Source organism: Trichosurus vulpecula, chromosome 7 (assembly GCF_011100635.1).
Source record: "Trichosurus vulpecula isolate mTriVul1 chromosome 7, mTriVul1.pri, whole genome shotgun sequence".
In the NCBI taxonomy this organism is placed as follows: Eukaryota; Metazoa; Chordata; class Mammalia; order Diprotodontia; family Phalangeridae; genus Trichosurus; species Trichosurus vulpecula.
The window spans coordinates 100,284,922-100,311,288 of NC_050579.1; the positions used below are offsets into that span (position 1 = coordinate 100,284,922).

A 26,367-nucleotide genomic window follows, 5' to 3' on the forward strand; every position below is an offset into this window, starting at 1 on the left:
CTGGCCACTGGACCCAGATGGCTCTGGAGGAGAAAGTGAGGCTGGTGACTTTGCACAGCCCTGCCTCACTTAAATCCAATTCACTTGCAAGTCATGGCATCACCTTCCTGATGTCACTGGACCTCATCGAGAATGAAGGACAAACAACAATACTAGTCAATCAAAGTGCTAAGTGCTTTTACAACCATTACCTCACCTGATCCTCACAACAACCCTATGAGGCAGGTGCTACTATTGTCCTGACTTTACAGGTGAAGAAGCTGAGACAGAGGTTAAGTGATTTGCCCAGGGTCGCACAACTAGTGTCTGAGGGCACATTTGAACTTGGGTCTTCCTGACTCCAAGCCTTCTGTCTACTGAACCACTTTCTGGCCAATTAAAAGCATTTAATTTTTCCCACTTAATAGCATTTTATTTTTTCTAATTACATATAAAGATAGTTTTCAACACTTTTATAAGGTTTTTGAGTTCCAAATTTTTTTCTCCCTCCCTCCTTCCCCTCCACCCGCCCCCATACGAGAAGCAATCTGATATAGGCTATACATGTACAATCATACTAAACATATTTCCACATTAGTCATGTTGTAAAAGAAGAATCAGAACAAAGGGGAAAATCCACAAGAAATAAAAAACAAAAAAAGAGGAGAAAATAGTATGCTTCGATCTGCATTCAGACTCCATAGTTTTCTCTGGATGCAGAAAGCATTTTCCATCATGAGTCTAAAGGCATTTATTGAGTATCTACTGTTTGCTAGATATTGGTGATACAGAGACAAAAATTCAACAGTCCCTGCCCTCAAGGAGATTGCATTCATTAAATGCGGAAAACAATATGTGTACATGGAAGTATGTAGATAACATATATAAAACAAATACAAGGTCATTTGTGGGGCAGGTAGTAGTTGGAAGAGAGGGAGAGGAGGGTCAGGAAATACTCTATTGTAGGAAATATCACTTAAGCTGAACATTCAAAGAGACTAAAAATTCTGGGAGACAGAGGTAAGAGGAGATTTCCTTATAGGTAGGTATGACAGCCTAGCTAGCCAAAGCTAAAAAGACAGGAAATGGAATGTGGTATGAGAGGATCCATAAGAAGGCCAGTTTGTTCAAATCCTAGAGTGTGTGAAGAGGACCAGGGCACACCAAACCCCAAATGATTTATTTGTTGTTGCTTAGACATTTTTCGGTCGTATCCTACCATTTGTGACCCCATTTGGGGTTTCCTTGGCAAAGATACTGGAGTGGTTTGCCATCTCTGTCTCCAGCTCATTTTACAGATGAGGAAACTGAGGCAAATAAGGTCAAATGAATTGTCCAGGATCACACAGCTAGTAAGTATCTGAGTCCAGAGTTTTTGAACTCAGAAAGATGAGTCATCTTGACTCCAGGCCCAGCACACTATCCTCTGTGCCACCTAGCTGCCCCTCAAATGATTTATAGCATTAAGCAATATCCATATGGAAAAACCAGAATTTTCAAGTTTCTGGCAATGTTCCTAGAAGTCATCCAACTGTGAGAGTGGAAAATCCTTCTGGGAGTGACAATTTGCCATATTATATTTGGATTCTCTTAGTAGCCTCATGATATTTGGGGGTAGCAAGACATCCCATTCGCTTGCTCTATTTTAAACAATGAATAATGAATTAACTGTTTACCTCCATACTTTAAGGAGCTGTGAATTCCTTAATGTGGGAATTCCTTCCACTGATAGTGATTACAGTCCCATATCTCTTGATCTTCTTGAAAATTTGTCTCAGGGTGACCATCCTACTGATCTGGTGATATGTCCCTCTGAACATAGCAAAGCTTGTCCTCAGATGTCAGGCATACAAATTCCTCCCTGTAAAGTGAAGGTATAGGATTTGATGGACTCTGAGATCCCTTCTAGCTCTACCCCAAAGCCTTTCCAGGTTGGTGGGATTTGCCAAGACATTTCTATCACTGGCGTAGTCTTTGAGAACACAGAGTAACCTCGTGCCACCACAAGACTGGAAAATAGGATTCAAACAGGGAGGGGATGAGAAAAATCAAAGGGAAATAACCTGAAGCAATATACAAAGCCATATGCTCTCTCTTCCCTACACAATGACTTGCAGGGTGAGAGGCTTAAGAGCATTAAATATAGCCACTATTAGCTCACAACAAAAGCAAGACCATGGTGGTTTTCATTGGTCACCCTCAGCCAAACAATGAAAAAAGAATATGTGGAATTTACTGAAATACTGAAATTACACTGGAAACATTCTCCGTGTGTGTCTCTGTCTCTGCTTCTGTCTCTCTTTAAGTACATAGTTGTTTTTTTTCTTTCACCAGTCTTCTGGCTAAGTAATGCTTTTAAAACAGCTTCCAAGGTATATATTTTCTAGCATCTCCAGAAAACTATAGATACAGAAAAAAGCCATGGCAAAACTTGCCTCAATGACAGTCACAATTTGGAAATTCTTGTCATCCCAAAGGAATCCTCCCTTCTGTAAGCCTCTCCAAGCAAAGCCAGCCTTCCCCTCTTTTTTTGCCAGCATTTCCTCCAAGTCCATGATCACTTAGCCCACCAGTATCTATTATTTGAAGGCATTGTTTCCTCTGTGTATATTCTTTTTCTACACCTCTATAAATATTTCTTTATGTGATTCTGAATAGGGCCATTGGGAAAATGCTGATAAGTCTTCCCAAGTGAATTCTCTGAAGACACTATCAGAAGATGGCTAGGATCCTTGGGCCCACCCTAGCTATCCAGTCACCCCCACCCCCACACCAAGCCTTTATTAAATAGCCCCAGGGTGGGGGTGGCATAGCGAATACCTACCTCCCTGCCACTGCTACCAGCCAGTACAAAATACCCCTTCCTTCCTCCTTCCTTGAAAACATTTTGAACATAAAACTTTGATACTAATTAATGAACTAATGTAATGTAATGTGAAAGAAAAGAGTGTTTTAAAAAGTTATCTCTTTCATTCTATTTTTCATTTTGCTCCTTTCCCCAGTGCATCTCAGAAATATCATGTCATGTCCCTACTTTCTGCCTATTCTATTTTTACTGCCTTCTCTCAGGAATACAGCTCTTCACTGGAGTCACTATCAGAGTCATAACTAGGAATTTTTGTGCCTGGTGAAAAGGTAGGGCCTTAAAGAGAGACCATGAGGCCCTGCGTGGGAAGGAAGCAGAGTATGGCCAGTGCAGGGAGGAACAAACCTGGGGTGCAGGAAAGCCTTGAATCCCACCTTCAAGCTGCACAAATATTCCACTATAGTGCATCAGGGATGACTTTCAGGTAAACTAACTAGGTCTAGTCATGTCTTGGAGGAAGCAACCTGTCTCCACAAGACTATGCTTCCTATACCATGCACAATGCAAATGATGAACCTCCACAAGATTGATCTCCTTTAACCCTAAGCTGCATCAAGAATGGGAAGGAAGGAAGGAAGGAAGGAAGGAAGGAAGGAAGGAAGGAAGGAAGGAAGGAAGGAAGGAAGGAAGGAAGGAAGGAAAGAAGGAAATAAGGAAGGAAAGAAGGAAGGAAGGAAGGAAGGAAGGAAGGAAGGAAGGAAGGAAGGAAGGAAGGAAGGAAGGAGGGAAGGAGGGAAGGAGGGAAGGAGGGAAGGAGGGAAGGAGAAGGAGGGAAGGAAGGAAAAACCATTTTTGGTGCCAGATATGTTGCTAAGAACTGAGGATACAAATACAATCAAACATAATAGTCCCTGCCTTCAATGAGCTTACATTCTAATGAAGGAAAATCAAACATAAAGGGGCCCTATGGAGGGGGTACAGTTACTGGCAGCTATGGCAGAATGATTTGAAAATGGTGGGAAAGTACTGGATCTGAGAAATTTGAGGCAAAAGTTCAACTATCAGAATCCAGGGTATCAGGAGCAGAGGCCGAGGCTCTAAATCGAGGGAGTGAAGGAGTATGTTCATAGTGTATGGAATTGTGGAAGAGGACAATGGTCAGTAGGGTGGTAGCCAGACCCAGGCAAGGGAGCTGGGTTGGTTGTTGTCAAAACAGAGCCTGGTGGTCATGGGGTAGCACAGAGTTAGCCGCAGATAGGAGAATGCATCCCTCAGTTTACGCCCCACATCCTCAGCCACCTCAGCTTCCCATTCCCATACCCCAGACTCTTTTGAAACCCTGTCTGGGTTGCCATGGTAACTTCTCTCCTGCTCAGGTGTCTTGGACAGATGGTGATACTGAAACTTTTGAAGCTATTCTGGAAATCTTCCCCTTTGCTTACCTTAGATGTTGGGAGTTAGAACGGATGGTTTCTGCAGCAGAAAACTGTGCCTTGCCTAGGGCTTGCTAGGAGCTCAGGCAAAGACTACTTTATATAACAATAATAGTTTTCATACTTAGCTGATAAAGTGAATGGGGCTAAAACTTTGGACCAGAATCTCTAGGGGACTTACCTGCAATGTAGATATGACTCACTGTTGTAACTTAAGTTTGCTAAGGCATCACCTCCAAAAAGCTTTGCCGTGACATTTGTGTGTTAAAGGGATTTTTTTTTATAAATGTGCTACTAGAAGAGAGAAATGGAATAGAGTGTGAAGGTTATTTAGAGCAGAAGATGGTGGGAGCAAATAGGAGGGAGCCCCATCCATATCAGACAAGGGATCTGGGAAACAGGACTGCCTTTCATTGTCTGACTTTTTTATATCTGATGCCGATAGCCAAATTGCCACTGAGGGAGGAAGTGGCACCCACCTAAATTTCAGTACCGGCACAAATTCCCATTTCCTCTACTCTAATTCTAGCTCTGTCTGTCCCTTGTCTTCTATTCCCACTGCCACTATCCTAGTACAGATCTTCATTACCACCCACCTGGAGAGGTATAATAGCCTCTTGACAGGCCTTCCTGCTTCCACTCTCCTCTCTCCAAATCATTTTTTACAATGCCATCTGTCAGACTTGTTTCCATGTTCACCGATCAGGTCATGTCACATCTCTTGTCGAAACTCCTAAATGGCTCTCTATTGTCTACTGAGTAATAAGCAATTACCCAAAGCCCTCCACAACCTGATGCCACTCTACTGTCCCAGCCTTAATCACAAACCACAGTAGCCTAAAAACTCTCAGTTCTTACCAAAGTATGTGACCTCGATCATGGATTTTGTTTGTGTTACTTGATCTAGTCCAAACTGTACTTCTTGTCATCTCTTTCAATGCTTTTCCACTTCCTCATCAGAAACTGAACTTTTAGGGCCAAAATATGTTGATTCTACTGTCATGGATAATGCAGAAAAATTGTACAGAATTCTGACATAACTGCTTTATTTTGCCTCTGTTTACTTTTCTGTCTACTTTCATCTGTAGTTGCTTTGAGGATGAACTGCCTTAGTTGGGTTTCATGCCTAGGTTTCTGCAGATTTGTTTTCTCTCCCACTCTTCTTTGTTGTTTTGTGAAATACTGTGGCTCAAAATTTTCTACCACTCACAACTGTGTTTACATTCTAAAGTAGTTACATGTTTCATACATGTTCCTCTATCTAACAAAGAAGCAAGTGTTCCTTGGTTGAGACGATCTCTAATTTCCTTTGGGCTCCTCATCATGGTGATTACTGTATCAGCAAGAAGAGAATATACCAAATGACTGGAAAAATCCATAGATGGAACTATTACCAAAAAAAAAGTAATCAAGATGACATTAATCACTATTGATCCATATGACTACTTGCTCATTTCTATAAAATCTTTAGGAGAATTATCTAAGGCACTTGTTCAGGGTATGTTTGCTTGAAAATATGAGGTGAGAGCAGGCAGGCTTTTGGAAATAATTTCCTGCTGAAAACCACATCTTCACAGGCAAACAATGACTTGAAATGAGTAGAGAGTATAAGATACCACGGTGCACGTTGTTAATCGATTATTTTTAAAAGGAATTTTTACTATGTAGAGCTCTCCTCCAACAAGGTATCTCCCATGCTTATGTTAAAATCATGTAAGATTGCTTGAAACATACAGAAATAATTTGTGTAAAGGTATGAAGAAATATCCCAAGGTAATTTTGTTTGGAGATTCTCTGCTTTTTGAGTAAGGGACAAGGAAGGGAAGCATCCTTCCTAAAGGTTGCCACAGCATGCAAGATGTCCTGCAAAATCCAAATGGAAGGAGGATCCCTTATAAATTATGAGGTTCACCAGTTTCTCCTGGTTGTGAATGATTTGTGTTGGTCACATCAATCCCCAGAACACTACAGTGATTCTTTGATAAGATCCATGACTACCCCAAGCCATTTACACAGAGATCCGCTGAATGGATGAAGAATGCCTACCAGCCAAACCATGAATACAACTGTTATATCTACTTGGTCATTTAGACAGTCTCTGAAAAAGAAAAATTATCTCAGCCCAGATTTGGAGAGTGAGAGAGAGATGGCTAGATTGCATTTGAATAATCTTTTTCCAAGCAACAACTTCTTTTCTAAGCAGCAACCTGACACCTCAAACCCACATTAAAATAAACTTTTAATAGTCTTTTTAAAAAACCTTTTGTTGAGCTTATATGACCATAAAAAATAGAATATCATAATTTCTAAAGAATTAAGTTTGCATGTGACTCAATGGTGAATGGAAAAGCACATATTGGAAATGTAGCATGATGCACACAGTTGGTTGTAGCATGTTAACAAAGATGCTTTTAATGCAAGAAATAGTATAAAAAGATATTTAGTAAATGTATTGTGAGAAAAGGAGGTAGGCTAGTCATTTAGCAAGAACAAGAGAAAACAAATGAACAGCTTTAATGATACATTGATACCCATGGAAAGTTAAAATCCCTATTAAAAAACAGAAGGAAGGAAGGAAGGAAGGAAGAAAGGAAGGAAGGAAGGAAGGAAGGAAGGACGGAGGGAAGGAAGGAGGGAGGGAAGGAGGGAGGGAAGGAGGGAAGGAAGGAGAGGAGGACGGAAGGAAGGAAGGAAGGAGGGAGGGAGGGAGGGGAGGAGAGAGGGAAGGAGAGAAGAAAGAAGGGAAGGAAGGAAGGAAGAAAGGAGGGAAAGAGAGAAAGAAGGAAGGAGGGAAGGAGAGAAGGAAGGAAGGAAGGTTGGAGGGAGGAAAGGAAGGAAGGAAAGAAGGAAGGAAGGAAGGAATGCAAGAAATAGTATAAAAAGGTATTTAGTAAATGTATTGTGAGAAAAGGAGGTAGGCTAGTCATTTAGCAGGAACAAGAGAAAATGAATGAACAGCTTTAGTGATACATTGATACCCATGGAAAGTTAAAATCCCTACTAAAAACAGAAGGAAGGAAGGAAGTAAGGATGGATGGAAGGAAGGAAGGAATGAAGTATGGAAGGAGGGAAGGAGGGAGGGAGGGAAGAAAAAGGGAGGTAGAGAGTAAGGGGAAAGGAAGAAGGGAGAGGGAGGAAGGGAAGGAAGGGAGGGAGGGAGGGAAGAAGGAATACTTCTGATCAGGGGTGTGCTGGAATCAGCTCAAGTTGGGTTGAAAGTGTCAATTGTTAAATTTTTAATGTGAGCATTAACAGCTCAGGTATCAGCAACTTACAAATCAGGGCTTAATTTATTGTTTTGCTAATTGTCTTTTTTTAAAGAAAGAGATAAAAAATGTTAGTCATGCAGCTTAAACTTAAAATAATGTCTTATACTTTTTGTGGATAACCAGTTATTAAGCATTTGCCAACACAATCCTGGCCTCCACTTCAACCATTGAAGATGTCAAAACATCCCTCCTGTTGCACAGATTGACTGCCTCACCATAGGCCTGTGGATTACCCAGCAGTTCTAACTCTTCCCTAAAGAGAAAAGGAAAATATAGTAGGAGGGTTAGACACCTCCTGGGTAGGATAACCTGTGGTCTCTCCCTTGAATCTGCTCCCCAGTGGTAGACAACATCTGGCCCCCTCACAGGTATCCCATTCTCAGAGTGTCCACCAATATATCAGTGCCTCTGTGTAGTGACTGCTGACTACTCAACAGATTTCAGAAGCCAAGAATGAACAGCTTTAGAAGTAAAGCCCTCAGGCTGAATGAAGATATGATTTTATTTTTTTGTTTTAAAGTTCAAACGTAGCCATTTCCCTGAATGTTAGCTGTGTAGTCTTGTCCTTAAATACATGCCAAAAAGGAGGGGGGGGTGTCTCTGATATGATATGAAGAGTGGCATATCTCAGTCCATTAGGGATATATCTGATAAATATATCCGTGTATACAAATCTATTTCAAGTAGAGGAATTCCCCATCCTTTAGAAAAATCAGGCATGGATACACAATTAATAGAACCCCAGAGAAAGAATCTTCCTAAAGAAAGAGGCCATGGCCCACATAGTTACTCGACAGAGTTAGCAGGATTCAATGCCAAATCAAATCAGAAATCACAAAGCAAAGAGATCCAAGGGGTAAATGAGAGGCAGGAAAGAGAGGTTGTTAATAGATACCAAGCCATGAAAGTAAGTACTAGCATATGTCCTTCATGGGGTTATCACATGCTGGTGACTGGCAATCACAGTGCTAAGGCATGATCTTGTTCTGGTATAGCACCTAGGGCATCTTCCCCTACTTTAAATGTGATGCACCTGGCTTCATGGTACTCATTGAAAATTAATCCACTAAAACACATGATCAGTGAGAAAAGTGGGACATGCAAAGAGAGACACATACATGGGGGAAATGTGTGGCCAGGGTAAACTTGTCAATGAGCAACTCCTGTATCTGAAACTTCAAGGCCAACAACACAGTTGGGCTATGTAATCACACTGCTCCAGCTGGGCACATCCCCAACTACACATTGTCTATAGTCTCTTCCAGGTTTTATGGGTCATTAGTCCAGTGAGGCTGAGGCTGGATGGTGCTCCATTAGTATGTTTTCATGTCTCCTCTGGTCTCATGGAACCTGAGTTTCTCTCTGATACCAACTCATAGTTGATTTCATCTCTTTCAAGTTCCTGCTGATCATCTCAGTTACTGCCTGTTAATGTGTAAAGACTAGAAAGCCTCTCTCCAGACTGATAGTTCTTTTTCAATAGCAAAAAATACAAGCAAACACATTCAGCCTCAGACTGAATGCTAGCAGAGTGGCTTCCAAGCTAAGATTGTCTATCTTTTGACCCCTATACCTAGACTTGAATCACAGTCCTTTGCCCCAAATAATTATTTATTTAGAGTTAGAAGTTCCCAAGATCCTCTGCAACTTGACATACATACAAACTTGAACCAGAACAAAAAACAAGTAAAAGAGACAGATGAAATAAACCTAATGCCCACTTCACTTGGACCCAGTATATACTTTGCTTAGACACAAAATATACTTTCCCTCAGTTGAATGTAATAGAAAGGTCCTGTTACCTGGGGACCATTCTCCAAGGGCTGCCTCCTCCCACTTACCACCCACCCCCAACCTTTCAGGTATGAGTAGTACAATAGGAAGAATCCTGAATTTAGAATCAAACAAGGTGGGGTTCATATATCCAAATTCTGCCATTTACTCCCTGTGTGACCTTGGGCTTACTCCCTATGTGATCTTTGCCAAGTCTCTTTATCTTTTGGGACTTCCGTTACCTCATCTGTAAAATGAGAGTTTTAGGCTTTGTTCAGTCATTTTGGTCTGATTCTTCACGGCCCCATTTGGAGTTTTCTTGGCAAAGATACTGAAGTGGTTTGCCATTTCATTCTCTAGCTCATTTTATAGGTGAGGAAACTGTTGGATTAAGTGACTTGCCCAGGGTCACGTAGCTAGTAAGTGTCTGAGACTGGATTTGAAGTCACAAAGATAAGTCTTCCTGACTCCTTCCTGGCTTGTGCTACCTAGCTGCCTTCTTGGTATTAGGCTAGATGGCCTTTAATGGTCCCTTCCAGCCTTACATTGATAAATAATCTGATGATCCTATGGCCCGAGGTAGGAGGAGGGAGGGATTGCTGCCTCCTCCTGAACCAAGTGCACCTTCATAACTATCATTTGAGCGACTATGCTCCACCTTCCAGTATGAATGGAGGAGGGTGGCAGTCATGGGGAGGCTTACCTCCTGACCGTTGTGCCATCCTCCCCCATATCCAGTGAAAGCTGCCCCTGGTACAGTTTCAGCTAGCTATGCCTCTTACTAATTGCATGATTTCATGATGCTCACCATCATCCCTGCAAAGTATTATATGAAATATATTTTTCTATTAATGTTTTAAATAAAAATGAATGAAGATTAATTTCACTTCTTAATTTTGTGACTAAAGATTTATTTAGAGAACTTTACAATAGCTCCAGAGAATGGTGAGCACCCCTCTTCCCCGGGTTAGAAAACCAAGATGGTAGGCAATTCTAGAGAGGCATTCCATAGCGACCTTAGCAATGATTCAAGGGAGCCTATGTGAATACCTATACATTTGTCCTGTTTTCCTTTAGCTATCCACATTGTGGCACACGTGGTTAACATGGAGCGCTATCACATTGGCCAATCCAAAGAGGCTGGGGAGCTGCCAAACAAGCTTTCTTACCTTGGCAACAACCCAAATGAAAGCTACCTGAACCCAATCAGGAAATATGACACAGTGAGTTCCCCTCAATGCTTGTCCATTTTTCTCATCTGAGAAATCTTCCTCTTTTGATCTCTCTGTCAGGAAAACTATATTTCAAAGCCTTTTAATAAAAGAGAGCGAGGCAGAGGGTCTGCCAAATGCTAACATCAATTTCAGCTAAAAATGTGAATTTTTTTTACCATAAACTGCTGAGAGGGTACACAGCAAGGAAAAAAGCAAGGAATGGCACTTAATTAGTTTATTGGGGGAAGGGAGAGTAGATTAGGTCTAGTATAGAATGCAATAAACCTGTTAAAATGCAATATTTTACATTTTAAAACCTTGCGTAAGAGAACTTTTTTTTCACCCCGTGTCAGACTCATAACTATGAAGTATCATCCAGATTCAGGGAATATAAATTGGATGTCTTCATTTTCAATTTGCAAATTGTTTTCTTGACCCACTCTTATAGGCCTCATATTTTGGCATACATTTGAATTGCTGGTGGTGTAGATCTGATATTGGGGAAATGAGCTAATTTTATGGCCAGTGTTACCATTAGAAGTAACTGTGACTGCACAGAGAGGCTGATTATTGAAGGAAGAGGATGATAAAAATGTAATCACCCAAATTGTCAATAATCTCCACATACACATTGTGTAAGCTACCTTTTTCTTGGGAACACAAAAAAAAGTATTTTAATGAAAGAGTCCTGGATATGAAGCCTGAAGGCTTAGGTTCAAAAAATCCTGGCTCTACCACTAAGTAATCACTTTTAACAAGTCAGGGACAAGTCTCCTACAGTGTTTTCTAGTCCCACCTCCACCCTAAAATTCTGAGTTTGGGATCTGATTCCACTATCTACTAGTTGTGTGAACCTGGGTAAATCAGTCAATGCCTTTTAGCTTTGGTTTCCTCACCTATAAAATGCAAATAATGGTGATCATGGACACAATAATTAGTAATAATAATATTTTTTTTCAAAGATGCTTAAGGATGTTTAAAAACAGTTTATTCTCTTAAAGGTCTAAACATTCCACTTTTTTCTTGCTTATGCTATTACTTTATGCTATTCTTGAATAAAGCATTTGCTAAAAAAAGGTAAATTTCAGGCTATTTCCCAATAAACTAAAGTCCTTTATAAACTATTAGCTGATTATAACTGAAACCTTCCTCTAGAGGAGGGGTTGACAAACTACGGCCCTTGGGTCAAATACAGTCGTTGTAAATCCTGGGAGCTAAGAATGGTTTTCTAACATTTTTAAATAAAGTTTTATTATATTTTTAAAATGTAAAAACCAGTCTTAGCTCTCAGGACTTGCAAAAACAGGCCAGCTGATTTGGCCTGACAGCAATAGTTGGTCTTTTCTGCTGTTGAGGAAGAAGGGAACTGCTTCTCTAATTCCCTAAGCTAAACATGGTCCCTCAGTCAGCCAGTCTGTCAGTAAACTAGCATTTATTGGGTTTTTACTATGTGCCAGGCCTTGTTCTAAGAGCTAGGGATATAAAGAAAGGGCAAAATAGAAATAACAAAAGCTTGAATTTCTCATACCACTCTACTTGAATTCTCCTATGCGTTCATCATTCTATAGCATATTATACTTATTTAGATACATGGTTCAGCCCCCTACTAAGCTATAAATTCTTTGAGGACCAGGAATGTGCTGTTTCTCTTTTGCCTGACAATGTTGTTGAGTATTTCTTCCTTTCTTCTTTACTTCCTTCTTTCTTTTCTTTGTTTCTCCCTTTCTTTCTCTTCCTTCCTTTCTTTCCTTTTTTCTTCCTTCTTTTCTTTCTTTTATTCTTTCACAAAATATCTTAGGCTCTTACTTTCTAATCTTAACTAGAAAAGTACCTTTAAAACATGTACCAATTGAGATGTTTTTCTTTCAGAACTTAATTACTGAATTCCTAACCACAATAGCTGGTGTAACTGGACTGGTGATCTCCGTGGTTTTGATTTTGATCATGACCTCATCAATTGAGATCATTAGACAAGCCTCCTACGAGTTATTCTGGTATACACACCACATGTTTGTCATCTTCTTCATTGTCTTAATTATCCATGGAACAGGGTAAGTTCAAACTCTATGCATAGATTACAACCTATTAAAACTTTGTGTACCCCAAATGCCTCTGATAGTCATTCTGACAGATTTGTGACACAGATAGAGTTTAGCCATGATTCTGCCACCGTGCAGTCTTAGAAAATTCACTTGATTTCTCTCTACCTCACTTTCACCATCTGTGAAAGGAAAGAGTTTGAGAAGGCTATCTTGAAAGTCTCTTCCGCATCTATACCTCATTCTTGCTTCCATGACCTAATGTTGATGTCACCGTACCAAGAGAAAATATTCCTATTGGAGAGTGATACTTCATAACTAATCTTGCACAAGATTATATATAGATACTCCACCCAATTTTGCAGATGGGAGAAAAGGAACCCAGATAGATTGTGATTTGTCCAAGATCACGGAGTTGGTCAATAAATGGTCAAGCTGGAACTTGAATCCACGTCCCTACCACATTTCCTTAAAAGAACTCTGATTCCTTATTATGAGTTATTGGTTTGAACAAAGCATTTCAAACTAGAGTTGGCAGTCTTCAGCACAATGTGGCACATGGAGTCAAACATTTTGGGGTTCCAAGCAAATTTTACTTGGCCCATCAGCAGTCCTTCCAGGGTTTCACATACACAAGCTAGATCCATGCCTTGATGATTCCCTCCCCTTATACTTGCCTCTCACCCAGCCCCTGTGATTCATTAAGTCTTCCAAGCCTTGTGGTTCCAAGCATCACCTAAGTGGATATGCATTCACCATCCAAAGGGAGAAACATGGGCCACTTTGGAATGTGTGTCTAAGGAAGATAATCACCAATAAGGTGACAGCCAGCACTATGAAATACACTGGGGGAAACTGTTGGAGAAGGAACATCAGAGAGTCACATGCCATCTTCCATCTCCTTCCCAATACATCTCAGATCGGTTCTACTCCTTTAGAAGAGGGCCATACTCATTGCCATCACCATGGTCATTGCCACTGCTGCTGATGCTATCCTTGCAGCTGCTGCCACTGCCTTTAAGAAGCAGCATAGTCCATGTAAATGGGATGAGATTAGGATGCAGAGGACCTGGGTTCAAATCCCACCTCTCTCAATCACTGTATGTACTATACTGCCTTCACTAACTCTATGTTCTGTCAAACTGACCTCCTGTCTGTGCCCCGTGCAGTGAGACAACAAGCATTAATAAATGCTTACTGTGTGCCAGGTAGTGTGCTAAATTCTTGAATTACAAGAAAAAAAACCAGGGCAAAAACAATCCCTGCCTTCAAGAAACTCACATTTTAATGTGCATTTGAGAAATCCACATTAACAGTATTCTATCTTGGTGCCTTCATGAATTTGGGTAGCTAGTCTCTCAGGTCCAGAATGCACTCCCCCTCCTCAACTCCATCCCTTAGGAACTTTAGATTCTGCCAAGACATAGCTTAGGTGCCACCTCACACTCAAAGTGTTTCCTGATTCCCTTCTGTCCTAGTTAGTGCTTTCTCCAATTTAAAATATCTTTGTATTATTTATGTACAGGGTGTATTTGCTGAAATCATCCTCGCAGCAGAATGTAAGGTCCTTGAACAGGAAGACTATTCTGTTTTTGTCTTTGAGACCATGATGTCTTTCATTGTGTAGGCATTTTTCATTTTTTAATTATATCAATCAATAAGCATTTATTTAGTGTTTACTATGTGTCAGGCACTGTGCTAGGCACTGGGAATGCAAAGACAGAAGTTAATCAATTGAATTGAACTGAACTGAATTTGGACATTCTAAAGCATGTTGCAAATGTGAGTTATAATTATGTAATCCAGTGGTTCTCATTTATTGGTTTGCAAATCCCTCGCGGGGTTCATCATGATGGTCAAAGGGGTTCATACTAAAAATTCTGTAGTGTTGCCTTAATCAGTAACTAATTATAAAAAATATTAGGAGTAGTATATCAAATTACCCTGGAGGTTCACAATGCATTTTTTGTTGTTGTTGAAAGAGGTTCATGGAACAAAAAGTTGGAAACCATTGATCTAATCTAACCCTTCATTATATAACACTGGAAAGAGACCCAGAGCTGTTAAGTGATTTGCTGAAGGTTACAAATAGCCAGGATGGAGAAGCCAGGCCTGCTGCTTCAAAGTCTAGTAAGCTTCCCACTACCCTCACACTGCTTAATTCCCCCCATGCATTTCAATCTAATAATACTTTTCTTGTTCAGGGCAGTTCTAGCTGGGCCTCTGGGTAGTTTCCTAAGTGCAAACTAGCTTGTCTCTTTGGGGCCGTCAAGGTCTTCTGTCAGAGGAACTACCCTTTCTCGTGGGAGTCTATACCACCTCCTTTCATGAGGGCTGTTCTTAATGCTGTTACCTTGTAGTCTTGTCAAGAATCTCCCCAGGTTCTGATGGTGCTTCCTTATTACCCTCACCCTAACTGTGCCAATGTGTTTCTGCACTAGGTAAACACAAGAGAATCTAAGTTTGTAGTGGACCACTTGGAATTTTTTAATGTGGATGAATTTGTAAGTTGAAAAATGCAATATTTACCTTGTTGAGAGACTTATTTGGATATAGAGACTTCACTTAATAGGTAGCTAGGTGGCACAATGGGTAGAGTACTGGGCCTAGAGTGAGGAAGACTCATCTCTCTGAGTTCAAATCTGGCCTCAGATATTTACTAGCTTTGTGACCCCGGGTATGTCACTTGCCTCAGTTTCCTCATCTGTAAAAATGAGCTGGAGAAGGAAATGGCAAACCACTCCAGTATTTTTTCCAAGAAAACCCCAAATGCATCGCAGAGTTGGACACAACTAAAACAATCAACAACAACCACAAAAACTTCACTTGATCATGGATGTTTTAAGTATCTAGGGTAAGATGGACATAACTGAAGTCACTTACAAATTCCAAATGGAAGATCTAGGAAAAGTAGATTCACTTGAGCCTATTTAGGTGGGAGCTTTGGGGTTTCTTTTGTAGTTTGTGTTTTTGAGTCACAGCTTTAGGGAAGACTCAGTGAACAAACCTCTCTTTCAATGCAGATGGGTGTTATAGTAATTAAGTTGGGGCTTCTTTTATTCTTCTTTTAAGTGCCTTTAATGATTCTGGCCTTTGTTTGAATGGGGCAGATAAAGTGGGATTTTGCCTTGGAGTGTTTCTCAGCATTAAGACAATCAGAGAGTCATATAATTGTATTTGATGTGATACTGGGGTTGGGGAACTTTCACACACCCAGCCTGGGTGAGATCAGAGCCCTCAGGGCTCTGAACAGGATAAAATTGAGGGGAGCTTGGCGGTTGACTTTTGGGGCACACTCATGGAAGGAGTATTGAGACTCTGGGCAAGATGCAACTGCCCCCCAGCTTTGCAACCCAGTATTGGTGTTTCTCTGTCTTGTGTCTGATTCAAATCACTATGTATTGTGATTTAAATCAGACAAGGCCTGTCTGTTGATGTTTGTAATTATTTGCCTTGAAGTTCAGGGGGCTGAACTTTCCCCCTGAACTAAGTGAATGATTCTTGTATGTTTGATTAAAGTAAGATTGTTAACCCCTTAAGTTGCTTTCCTGAGTAAAGCAGATCAAAGAACCTGTGTTGGCATATTTCTGCGGGCTGGTTGTTGGTGGGTCTTACACCCCTACAGAAGCTGCTAGCAGATTGTCGCTACAATCAGTCCCTATTCTGCAATGTATAGCTGCAGAGAGCTGCCAGGTGCTTTGTGATGTTAAGTGTCTTGTCCAGGGTCACATAGCCAGTAGGTATCAGAAGCTGGACTTGGGCCCATGGCCATTGTTATCTACCAGTAGCTACATCTCTTGAACTTATTAAAGTCTTACAGACCTTTCTAAGATTAAGAATGTTGTTATCCATACAGTAAACTCTTAATAAATGTTTGCTGACAGAATAACTGACTTCCTAAATTAGTCATTCTGTGAATCACCCTTTTTGAAATTGGAGAATTAAATATAACTGCTTACTTAACTGAAAATATTATCCAGACTAGATAGCCTCCACAAAGCTGTCCAGTCAGGATGATTCATGAAGTCCAGATGGTTTCTATGGATATCCAGCTGCTTTCTGTTTTCATACCCTATAAGGTGCAAAAAGTCTGGGTGACCTAAGAAACCACCACAATAATGAGTTTGTGTAGGGTCAGAGTTTCTCAGTTTCTAATATTAATGTTTCCCTCAGCATACCACAATATAGTTTTGTTGATATAAAGGAGAAACTCCAACATGACCTGCTCTAATTCTCCATGCAGCTCCACCAGATTACAGGTGAGCAAACTTGAGAATGGGCTCTGAAACTGGGCTTGAGAACAACTGGCCAAAGGTCAATCTATATTTGAATTAATCATAATCACCCCAACTGGTAAGACTCACTTCAAGTACCTACCTCAGATCTTTTAATGTGACATGAAGGAAGCTTCATAGATGATCCATTGTGACCTTGGAAGACTCTAGGCCATGCAGTGGCCTTTGAAGAACTAAAATTACCTTGCCTTGCCCATCTCCTGACCTCTTCCTTCAAAGTCCCTATATCAGTAAAAGAGAAAGAAGGAAAAAAGTTAAATAAACTTGCAAAAGAAAAGAGGACCCATTGACAGAAAGATAGCCAGTTGATTAAAATCAGCCATCAGGAATTCACTTGAATCTGATTTAGTTCACAAGTTCACCTGAAAGATGTGAGTGGATTAAAAGAAAACTTTCTCTTCTTTATCAGTTCTTTTCTTTTTCTTTTTTTCTTTCTTTTTTTGGGACTCAGTTTTCCCATCTTATAAGTGAATTGAAGTGCCCCACCACTGACTGGCAAAGAAGCTTTGATCTGCTCTGTTTCTTATCTGGGCTGGTTCACCCCCTCCTTAGGCAACCTGGTCACCTTTTGCTTCTGGGGATTCACCATACTGGTGCCAGGCTTCGTATGGACACTGGATCAGCTTTAGCCCTACTTCAACTCAGAGCTCCCAAGCTCCAGTGATCCATCCACCAGCCTCAGCCTCCTCAGTATCAGGGATTGCAGGTGTGTACCACCCACCATCCCTGTTTTCTTTAGGAGTCCTTCAGTAGAACATCATAAAAGAGGTTGAATGCTTTCTGACTTGGGAGTCAGAAAGATTTAGCTTCAAATCCTACCTCCAGTACTTATTAGCTACATGACCATGGAAAAGTCATTTAATCTCTCTCTACCTTAGTTTCCCCACCTGTAAAATGGGTATATTACTACCTATAGTGTCTCTACCTCACTGTTTTTCTCTCAGACTCAAATGTAGTAATTTATGTAAAGAGCTTCGCAAAGCTTTAGATGCTATATGAAAGTGATTAAAAACACTACCCCACAGTGGAACATTTCTTTTCTAGGTATTCAAAATCATTAGTTGCTCCTTACATTCTTAAGAAAAAAAAGAAGGATGGATCCTAGAATTTAGAGCTAGATGTGACTTTAAAGCTTTTCTAGGGAATGCAATGTGGAGCAGTAGAAAGCTTGCTAGATTTGGTGTCAGAGGACCTAAGTACAAATCCTGTGTCAAATGTTACCTCTGGGCAGTAGGGGAACCCATTTAATCTCTAGTCTCCAGTTACTTCATCTATAAATAACTAGGTTGACTAAGTGTTGCCTAAGGTTCTTTCTAGTTCTATATCTATGTATATATCTCTATATATCTATCTGTATCTATATACTATATCTATGATCCTCTCATTTTACATATAAAGAAACTAAAAAAGTGACATGACATGATTCATTGATGGGTCACACTATTTGCAAATAGTACAATAGGTGTTGATAGGTCATAATATTAAAAAATCACAGAGCCAGAATTTGCACCCGGGTCCTCCGATCCATGCTAAGGAAATAAATGACAAAATAGATTCCAAGGAAGCTAATTTATAGGCAGCTACATGGTACAGTGGAGGAGTGCTGGGCCTGGACTCAGGAAAACTCACCTTCCTGAGTTCAAATCCAGCCTCAGACACTTACTAGTCATGTGATCCTGGGGAATTCTCTTAACCCTGGGTGCCTCAGTTCCTCATCTGTAAAATGAGCTGGAGAAGGAAATGGCAAACCACGCCAGTATCTTTGCCAAGAAAAACCCCACATGGGGTCACGGAAAGTGAGACATGACTGAAACAACTGAACAACAACAAACTAAAATATCACTATTCTAGAATGACATGGTCTTACAATGTTACATCGTTGGGGGAAAATATGTTGAAATGAAAATGCCAATGTTTGTCCTTTGTCTTTTGGGCATTTTTTGTATGAGAAGACAGATTGTCCGAAGTCAGACACTGGAGAGTTTGATGCTGCACAATGTCACCTACTGTAAAGATCATCTCACTGAATGGGAAGAAAACACTCAGTGCCCCTTGCCACAGTTTTCTGGCAATAAACCTTCGGTAAGAATGATCCCTTATGACCTTTTTCACAAAAACCTAGTTAAAATATAAATAAATGGGAATTTTTTCTTTTATCTTATTAAAAGAGGAGTATTTTATGTCACCAACAGACACATTCATCTTCTGATTGTTTACAGAGAGGAGCAGTGCAGCGGGTTATTCAAAAAGGCTAAAGATGATTCGTTCCATTTTGCCTCCCTTCCCCATCACTATATTTGATTTTTAATATATTTTTATACTCATAGAAGTTTGTGGACATTCCTGATTTTCTGGGAATTCAAGTGCATACTTCAAGTAAAAATGGAACCCCTATAAAAGACATTACTTAAGAATTTTATTTCCACCCTATCAACCTGTTCCTCCCAACCCCCAACCCTTTCTCCCAACTCTTTTTTGCTCTCTCTTCTACCCTAGCAATGGACAGGTGGACTTTAGTCAGAAGCTTGAGACCACACAAACGAGATACAATGAAAAGAAATAAGTTGAAAAATAGAGGAATCAGCAGAACAAAAATAGGTTTGGGCCCCCCAAAATTGCATGAATGAGATATGAATACAAAAGAATCAGATAATTGAGGAACTAACACATAAAGAATATAAAACATTTAGCTAAAAAAATTCCCTCCCTATATCTTAAAAATACTTTAGGTCACTGTAGTGCATTGTTTTAAAGAGGAAAAATACAAGGAGAAATGTTAAAAACAGAAGGAAACTGAATAGACGTGTCCATTAGACTGTAGCTCTTTTAATGGCTGGTATAGATTCTCTCTATCTTAAACTAAACTATCGTTAGCCACTATCCAACCTGCATATTAATGAAGGACATGAATGCCTCTCTAAAATTTTCAGCTACAGTGTCTCCATAAAAAAATCAATACCCTCCAACGCACCATGAATACAGACCAGAGCCTGCTCCTTGCTGCATGCGCTGACATTAATTATCATTAAAAGGGGGGAAACTCACCCATCTCTCTGTTAACTCTCTCCTGCCACACCTCCTTGCACACCCAAACTCATGTTGTCAGTCTTTCCCATTATTTTTAATGGATCCTGATTCAAAGCTTGTGTGGGCTGTACAATTACCGCTTGGCTGAACTGTGCAGTATTCTATCTGATGTCTAGTAGACCCTGAAAGGAAAAGGCATCCCAAGGACACAAAGAGGTTCCTGCACTCCACTGCATCATACCTACTTTGTCTGTATCTTTCCACTCAAGTCTCTAACTCCATGTAGCTCTTGGGTTCCAATTAATGTAACTTCTGTACAGACAGACTCTTTTAATTCCAAGAACCAGTTTCCATCATATGTAACCCCCATATTAATTAAACCAATCGCAGGGACAAATTATAACTCAAGCAATTCTTCAGCTCCCCAAGACTCCAGGTTCCAAAGAAAGATATTTACAGCAGTTCACGAAGATTTCTGGAACCTTCTTAGCCAAGCAAAGGGCCTTAACATTATTTTAAAAATGTGTTGTGTTTTAAAGCCATTAGTGAGTTACAACACTTCACAAAAGTTTTAGCTGAGTCTGAACAAATGATATAAAATAGTCTTTTCTTATGCTATGTTTTATTTTCAGATGAAGAGAGGCAAAATTCAAGGGACAGAAACACAAGAAACTACTGGTGCTTGCCTAATACTATTTCATTCCTGGTAGAAAGTTACATGAATTTGAGAAACATAGTGTGACAAAGAGTAATTACAAGAAATTCTAATGTCCCATGTACTGCAAAATATTCTTAAGGTATGTCACACAAAAAGCAGCCCAAAATCAATTTTTTAGGACATTTGGGAGAAAAGACTTTAGACCTTAAGACAATGGGCCACATAAAACAAAGATGCCAGGGTACCATGAAACCACTACTATAGAGTTTGTCACCCAGATGAAACAGGGGAGCAGGAAAGGGCAGGGCAGGGCAGGGCCAAAAAGGAGTTTACCTAGATTATCACCACTGGGGGGGGGGGGGCAGGAAGCTCACTGACTAGTAGCTTCCTATGTTAATTATTTTTACTAATTTGTTGCTTAACTCAGTTGTTTTTACCTATTTAAAGAGAAATGAAATTAGCAACCTCTAAATTTTGACACCATAGGGTGACCCTTGATTGTTATCTGGAGACAAACGATGACTTTGATGACACAGACATAATAGAATGTCACATCTGGAAGATATTTTAGAGGTCATCTAATCCAGTATCCTTTTTTTAGATAAAAAGAAACTGAGGGACAAGAGGGTTGAGGAACTTGCCTAATGTTATGCTAAGCCAAGACTAAAAAGAATACAATATTACTTTCATCAAGTAGTTTTTCCACTGCTATGTATTTGCTTTGTTAATGCAATCCTTATGCAGTCTATTAGTTACTTCTGGATATCTTGGCAGACATTTTCTTGAAATTGTTCTTCATACCATGGTGAAGTTGAAAATAATTAATAATAATAAGAGATGTGCTCAGAATCCACACAATGGATAGAGGGCAGGACTTAGAGTCAAGAAGATGAGTTCAAATCCTACCTCAGCTATTTAGCTGTGATTCTGGGCAAATCTATCAACCTCTCAGCCTGTTTCTTTATCTATAAAATAGTGATCATAATAGCACCTACCTCAGAGGGTTGTTGTGAGTCCCAAATAAGATAAGATGTAAAGTACTTTGCTAGCTGATATTATTTTTATTATTATTATTATTAATTATTTTTAATTTCACATTATTTCAATTTCCTTTCTGTCCCTGCTGCATTTGGGATTATTATATGTGTCCCTTAACTACCTGGTTATCAAATGCTTAATGTGTGCATGTAAGAGAGTGCTTGTAATCCAAAATAAAAACCAAATTCAATATTTATAGGACTAGATTCTCTTCTGAAAGAAAATTTGTGGGTGAGTAGTAGAGATACTGGCACAGGAGTGGGGACAGAAAGGAAAATGAAATGATGGAAAGAAGGAAGGAGATAAAGTAACAATTTCCCTATCCTCAAATAAATCTGCACAGTATGTAACTGTATTAAGTTCCTACTATGTAAAATGTACCATATGTGCTTTGGGGAGGCAGCATGTCAACGTGGAAAGAATACTGCCCATACAGTCAGAGGGGTTTGAATCCTTGCTCTGCCACTTGCACTGCTCTAAGATCGTAGGTGAATCTCTTCACCTCTCTAGGGCTCTCTTTTCTCATTTGTATCAGGGAGTTACTCTATAAGAGGCAGAAGATGTTATTTCCAACCTGCAAAATGAAGTAAAAGTGCAAAGGATGGGGAAAAGAAAGTTGAAAAAGATGTCCTTTGGACTTCCATGCTCAGAGGAAAGAGAACAAGAAATCTAGATGTGATCAGTCCTCTCCTAATGGAGTTTATATGGATCAGTTTTCCAAACAATTGTCCCTTTTAGGTGTAAAGGATAAGAAGGGAAACTATAGGCAAACTACTGAGAACATGTATGTGTATGTGTGTGTGTGCGTGTGTGTGTGTGTGTATTAAAAAGCCAAAAGATAAAAAGTCCATACGAGAAGGATTGAGTACAAACTGAGTTGCCAATCAGATAAAACAGCAGTAAGACCTATACAGAGAAAAGGAAAAATGGGTAAAAATTCAAAATAAGATCATAACATACTAAACAAAGTTTATGCTATGAAAGAAAATTAACCTCAATTCCTCAATACAAAAGGAATTCTTTTAATTCCCCAGAAATCATGGAACAATAGCAAGACATACAAAAGAGAAATAAATCTTTTAAACAATCTTAGGATAGAAATTATGTTAGACACCAAAGTTCTCAAAACAAAGACAGAAAAATTCAATAGAGAAGTTGGAACACATAATGGAGAATTCAAAGATTTGAGAGAGAAAATGGCAAATTTGGAATTCAAAAATATAGAAATAAAAGAAAAAATTTCAGAAGAGAAGCAAAAACTTTGCAAAAACACAGGAATTTTACTCAGGCCAAAGTGACTGACCTTGAACAAATGATACACAAAGGTAAATTACAAACCACAAGTACCCAGAGGAGCATGATAAATGTTAAAATCTTATCATATCAGAGGAAATAATACAAGAAAACTGTAACTTTTAAATATGTATTTATCTACTCCGTGGATTAACCCTTGAAATTACAAGGCATATTTTGGCTTAATTTTAGAATCCTAGCACCAAAGCAAATTTTGTAAATGATCAGACTTTCAGCCATGAAGGAACATCAGCTTAGCATTATTAACATAACAAACAGCTTAACATTATTCTAAAGCTACAACAAATAAGAGAATGAAATGGAATAATATATTTTTTAAAAAAGCAACGGAATTTGAGATACAATCTGAAATAACATATCTTACAAAACTGAGCCTAACAATTAATGAAAAAGATAGACCTCCCCAACAAAAGAAATATTTGAGTTACCTTTGTGCCCCAAAAGATGCGAGTGGTCTTTCAGGTTTTCAAAAACTCTACATAATAGATGCACAAAGATAAATAAGTATAATTTCAAGAAAAAAACTGAGCAGTGAAATCATCTCATATTTATAGGCTGTTGCTTAAAAAGAAGAAATTGCATCAAGGGACAAATGGAGGGGGCATTATCAAAAGACAAAAAAGCATCTAGTTGCTAAAGATTTTGAGTCAGGGAAAGGGAAGAGGAAGAGTAGAATGCTTATTTGTGGACTAAATCTCATGTTCCCTTATAAGCAAAACTATATCTTTTATGGTAGGGATAATGCAGTGAGGTATCATAAAAAAAGAGAGAAGATGAGACAAAATGGAGCAAAAAACAAACCCTTCTCTACTGATCCGAGTGCTGAGTGAAAAGGAAATGAAATGGTAATTTTTAAAATATAATCAATAAAAATGTGGAGTTAGGGAAAAGTACAATAAAAACAATGGAGAAAATGTCTGAGATAGAGGTATTGGGCATTGGAAGGTGGCTCCCGCTGTAGCAAGGAAAATTATGCCATTAAAGCAGATAATCATGAGAGTAATGATGAGAGACAGTGTCCTTATAATGGATTTCATCTGGAGGGGAATGAGCACAGTAGACAACTGCTTCCTTTGAGCAGTGGATTCTCCAAACCAGGAGAAGGGATTTGTGGGTCATAAGGAGCATTTGACACCTAGGGTGGTAGAATAAAAGATAGGGTAACCTGATCTGGAAGAACAAAAGGTCCGGAATATCAAGGGAATTAATGAAAAGAAATGCTAGGGAAGGTGGCCTAGCCATCCCAGATCTCAGATTGTATTACAAAGGAGCAATCATCAAAACTACTTGGCATTGGCTAAGAAATAGGGGGTGGATCAGTGAAATAAGTTAGGTACACAAGACACAGTAGTCAATGATTATAGTAATCTACTGTTTGATAAACCCAAAGACCCCAGATTCTGGGATGAGAACTCACTATTTAATAAAAACTGCTGGGAAAACTAGAAAATAACATGGCAGAAACTGAGCGTAGACCAACATCTGACACTATATACCAAAATAAAGTCCAAATGGGTACATGATTTAGATATAAAGGATGATGCTATGAGAAAATTAGGGAAGCAAAGAATAATTTATCTGTCAGATTTATGGAGAATGGAGGAATTTATGACCAAACAAGAAATAGAGAACATTATGAAATGTAAAATGGATGATTTTGATTACATTAAATGGAAAAGGCTTTGCACAAACAAAGCCAATGCAACCAAGATTAGGAAGGAAGCAGAAAATTGGAAAAGAATTTTTATAACCAGTTCCTCTGATAAAGTCCTCATTTCTAAAGTATGTAGAAAACTGAATCAAATTATAAGAATACAAGTCATTCCCCAATTGATAAATGGTCAAAGGATATGAACAGGCAGTTTTCAAAGGAAGAAATTAAACCTGTCTACAGTCACATGAAAAAATGCTCTAAATCACTATTGATTAGAGAAATGCAAATCAAAACAACTCTGAGGTACCACATCATACCTATCAGATTGGCTAACATGACCAAACAGGCAAATGATAAATGTTGGAGAAGATGTGGGAGAATTGGAACACTATTTGTTGGTGGAGTTGTGAATTGATCCAACCATTCTGGAGAGCAATTTGGAACTATGCCCAAAGGGCTATAAAAAATGTGCATACCTTTTGACCCAGCAATACAACTTCTAGGGCTGTATCCCAAAAAGATCATAAAAATGGGAAAAGGACCCACATATACAAAACTATTTATAGCAGTTCTTTTTGTGGTGGCCAAAACTTGGAAATGGAGGGGATGCCCATCAACTGGGGAATGACTGAACAAGTTGTAGTATATGAATGTAACGGAATACTATTGTGCTATAAGCAATGATGAGCAGGTAGACTTCAGAAAAACCTGGAAAGATTTATATGAACTGAAGCTGAGTGAAGTGAGCAAAACCAAGAGAACACTGTAAACAGTATGCAATGACTGACTTTAATAGACTTAGCCCCTCTCAGCAACGCAAGGATCTAAAACAATTCCAAAAGATTCAGGATGGAAAATGTCATCCACATCCAGAGAAAGAACTATAGAGTCTGAATACAGAACGAAGGAGACTATTTTCTTTTTTTGTTTTGTTTTGTTTTTTTTTCTCATGGTTCCTCCCATTCGTTCTAATTCTTCTATGTGAAAATATGTTTAATAGGAATATATATGTAGAGCCTATATCAGATTGCATACCATCTTGTGGAGAGGGAGGGGAGAAAGGGGGAGAAAATTTAAAACTCATGAAAGTGAATGTTGAAAACTAAAAATAAATAAATTAACTAATTAAAAAAATAGGGTAACCTGGTCCTCAGAGCACTGAGTGATCATTGAAAGAGTAAAGGGTAGAACTGGTCATTACAGCTTCAGATATAGTGATGCTCTCTATGCAACACTGCTTTCTTCCTGAACTGATATTTCTAACAGGGAGGTGTATCAGTAAGGCAAGATTCACAACATCGATGGTGATCATGAATGTGCCTGTATAGTTCAGAATCACAAAGTATAAGGGACTGTATAGAAGGCAGAAGAAGTAAAACATTTATTCAGACACCAGAGGATCAAGTCTCAAAACCAATAATTCCAATTCAGCATAGCAACAATTGTATCTCAAAATCAGTAAGTCCACCTCAATGTAACAGCAAGGAAATTAAAACACAATATTGCAGCAAGGAGCCAAGCCATCCTGTAACCATTCCCTCCGCTAGGGTCTTCCTGTAAACACTCACTCACAAATCCTGTCTGCTTACCTGCATCCTTTCCTCCCAGCTTGCAATTCTGAAAGCCCTTGCAGTTCTCTCTCTCCATCTCTCAGTCTCTTCCAGTTCTCTATCTCCATGTCTCTGCAGTCCTCTCTCTCAGCCCTTCCAGCTCTCTCTCAGCTTAATGCCTACCCTCACGACCCTAGGGTTTAGCACCTATTTAGCAAAAGGGTATGGGTCTAGAGCTTAGCACCTAATCAGCAAAAGGTGTGGGCCTGCCTACAAACAAGCATCCTAATCAAGCTTCCCTTAACTAACTCCACCTGA

The 26,367-nt window shown here is 39.4% G+C and overlaps 1 protein-coding gene across 1 annotated transcript in view; it reads left to right on the forward strand.

Moving 5' to 3' along the window:
* Positions 1-26,367, forward strand: part of NOX3 (NADPH oxidase 3) — a 97,770-nt gene that overhangs the window by 20,000 nt on the left and 51,403 nt on the right. Inside the window, exons 5-7 of the mRNA XM_036768963.1 lie at positions 10,338-10,483; positions 12,344-12,525; positions 18,761-18,890. Of these exons, the coding sequence (XP_036624858.1) occupies positions 10,338-10,483; positions 12,344-12,525; positions 18,761-18,890 (458 nt within the window). The remainder of the gene's footprint in view (positions 1-10,337; positions 10,484-12,343; positions 12,526-18,760; positions 18,891-26,367) is intronic.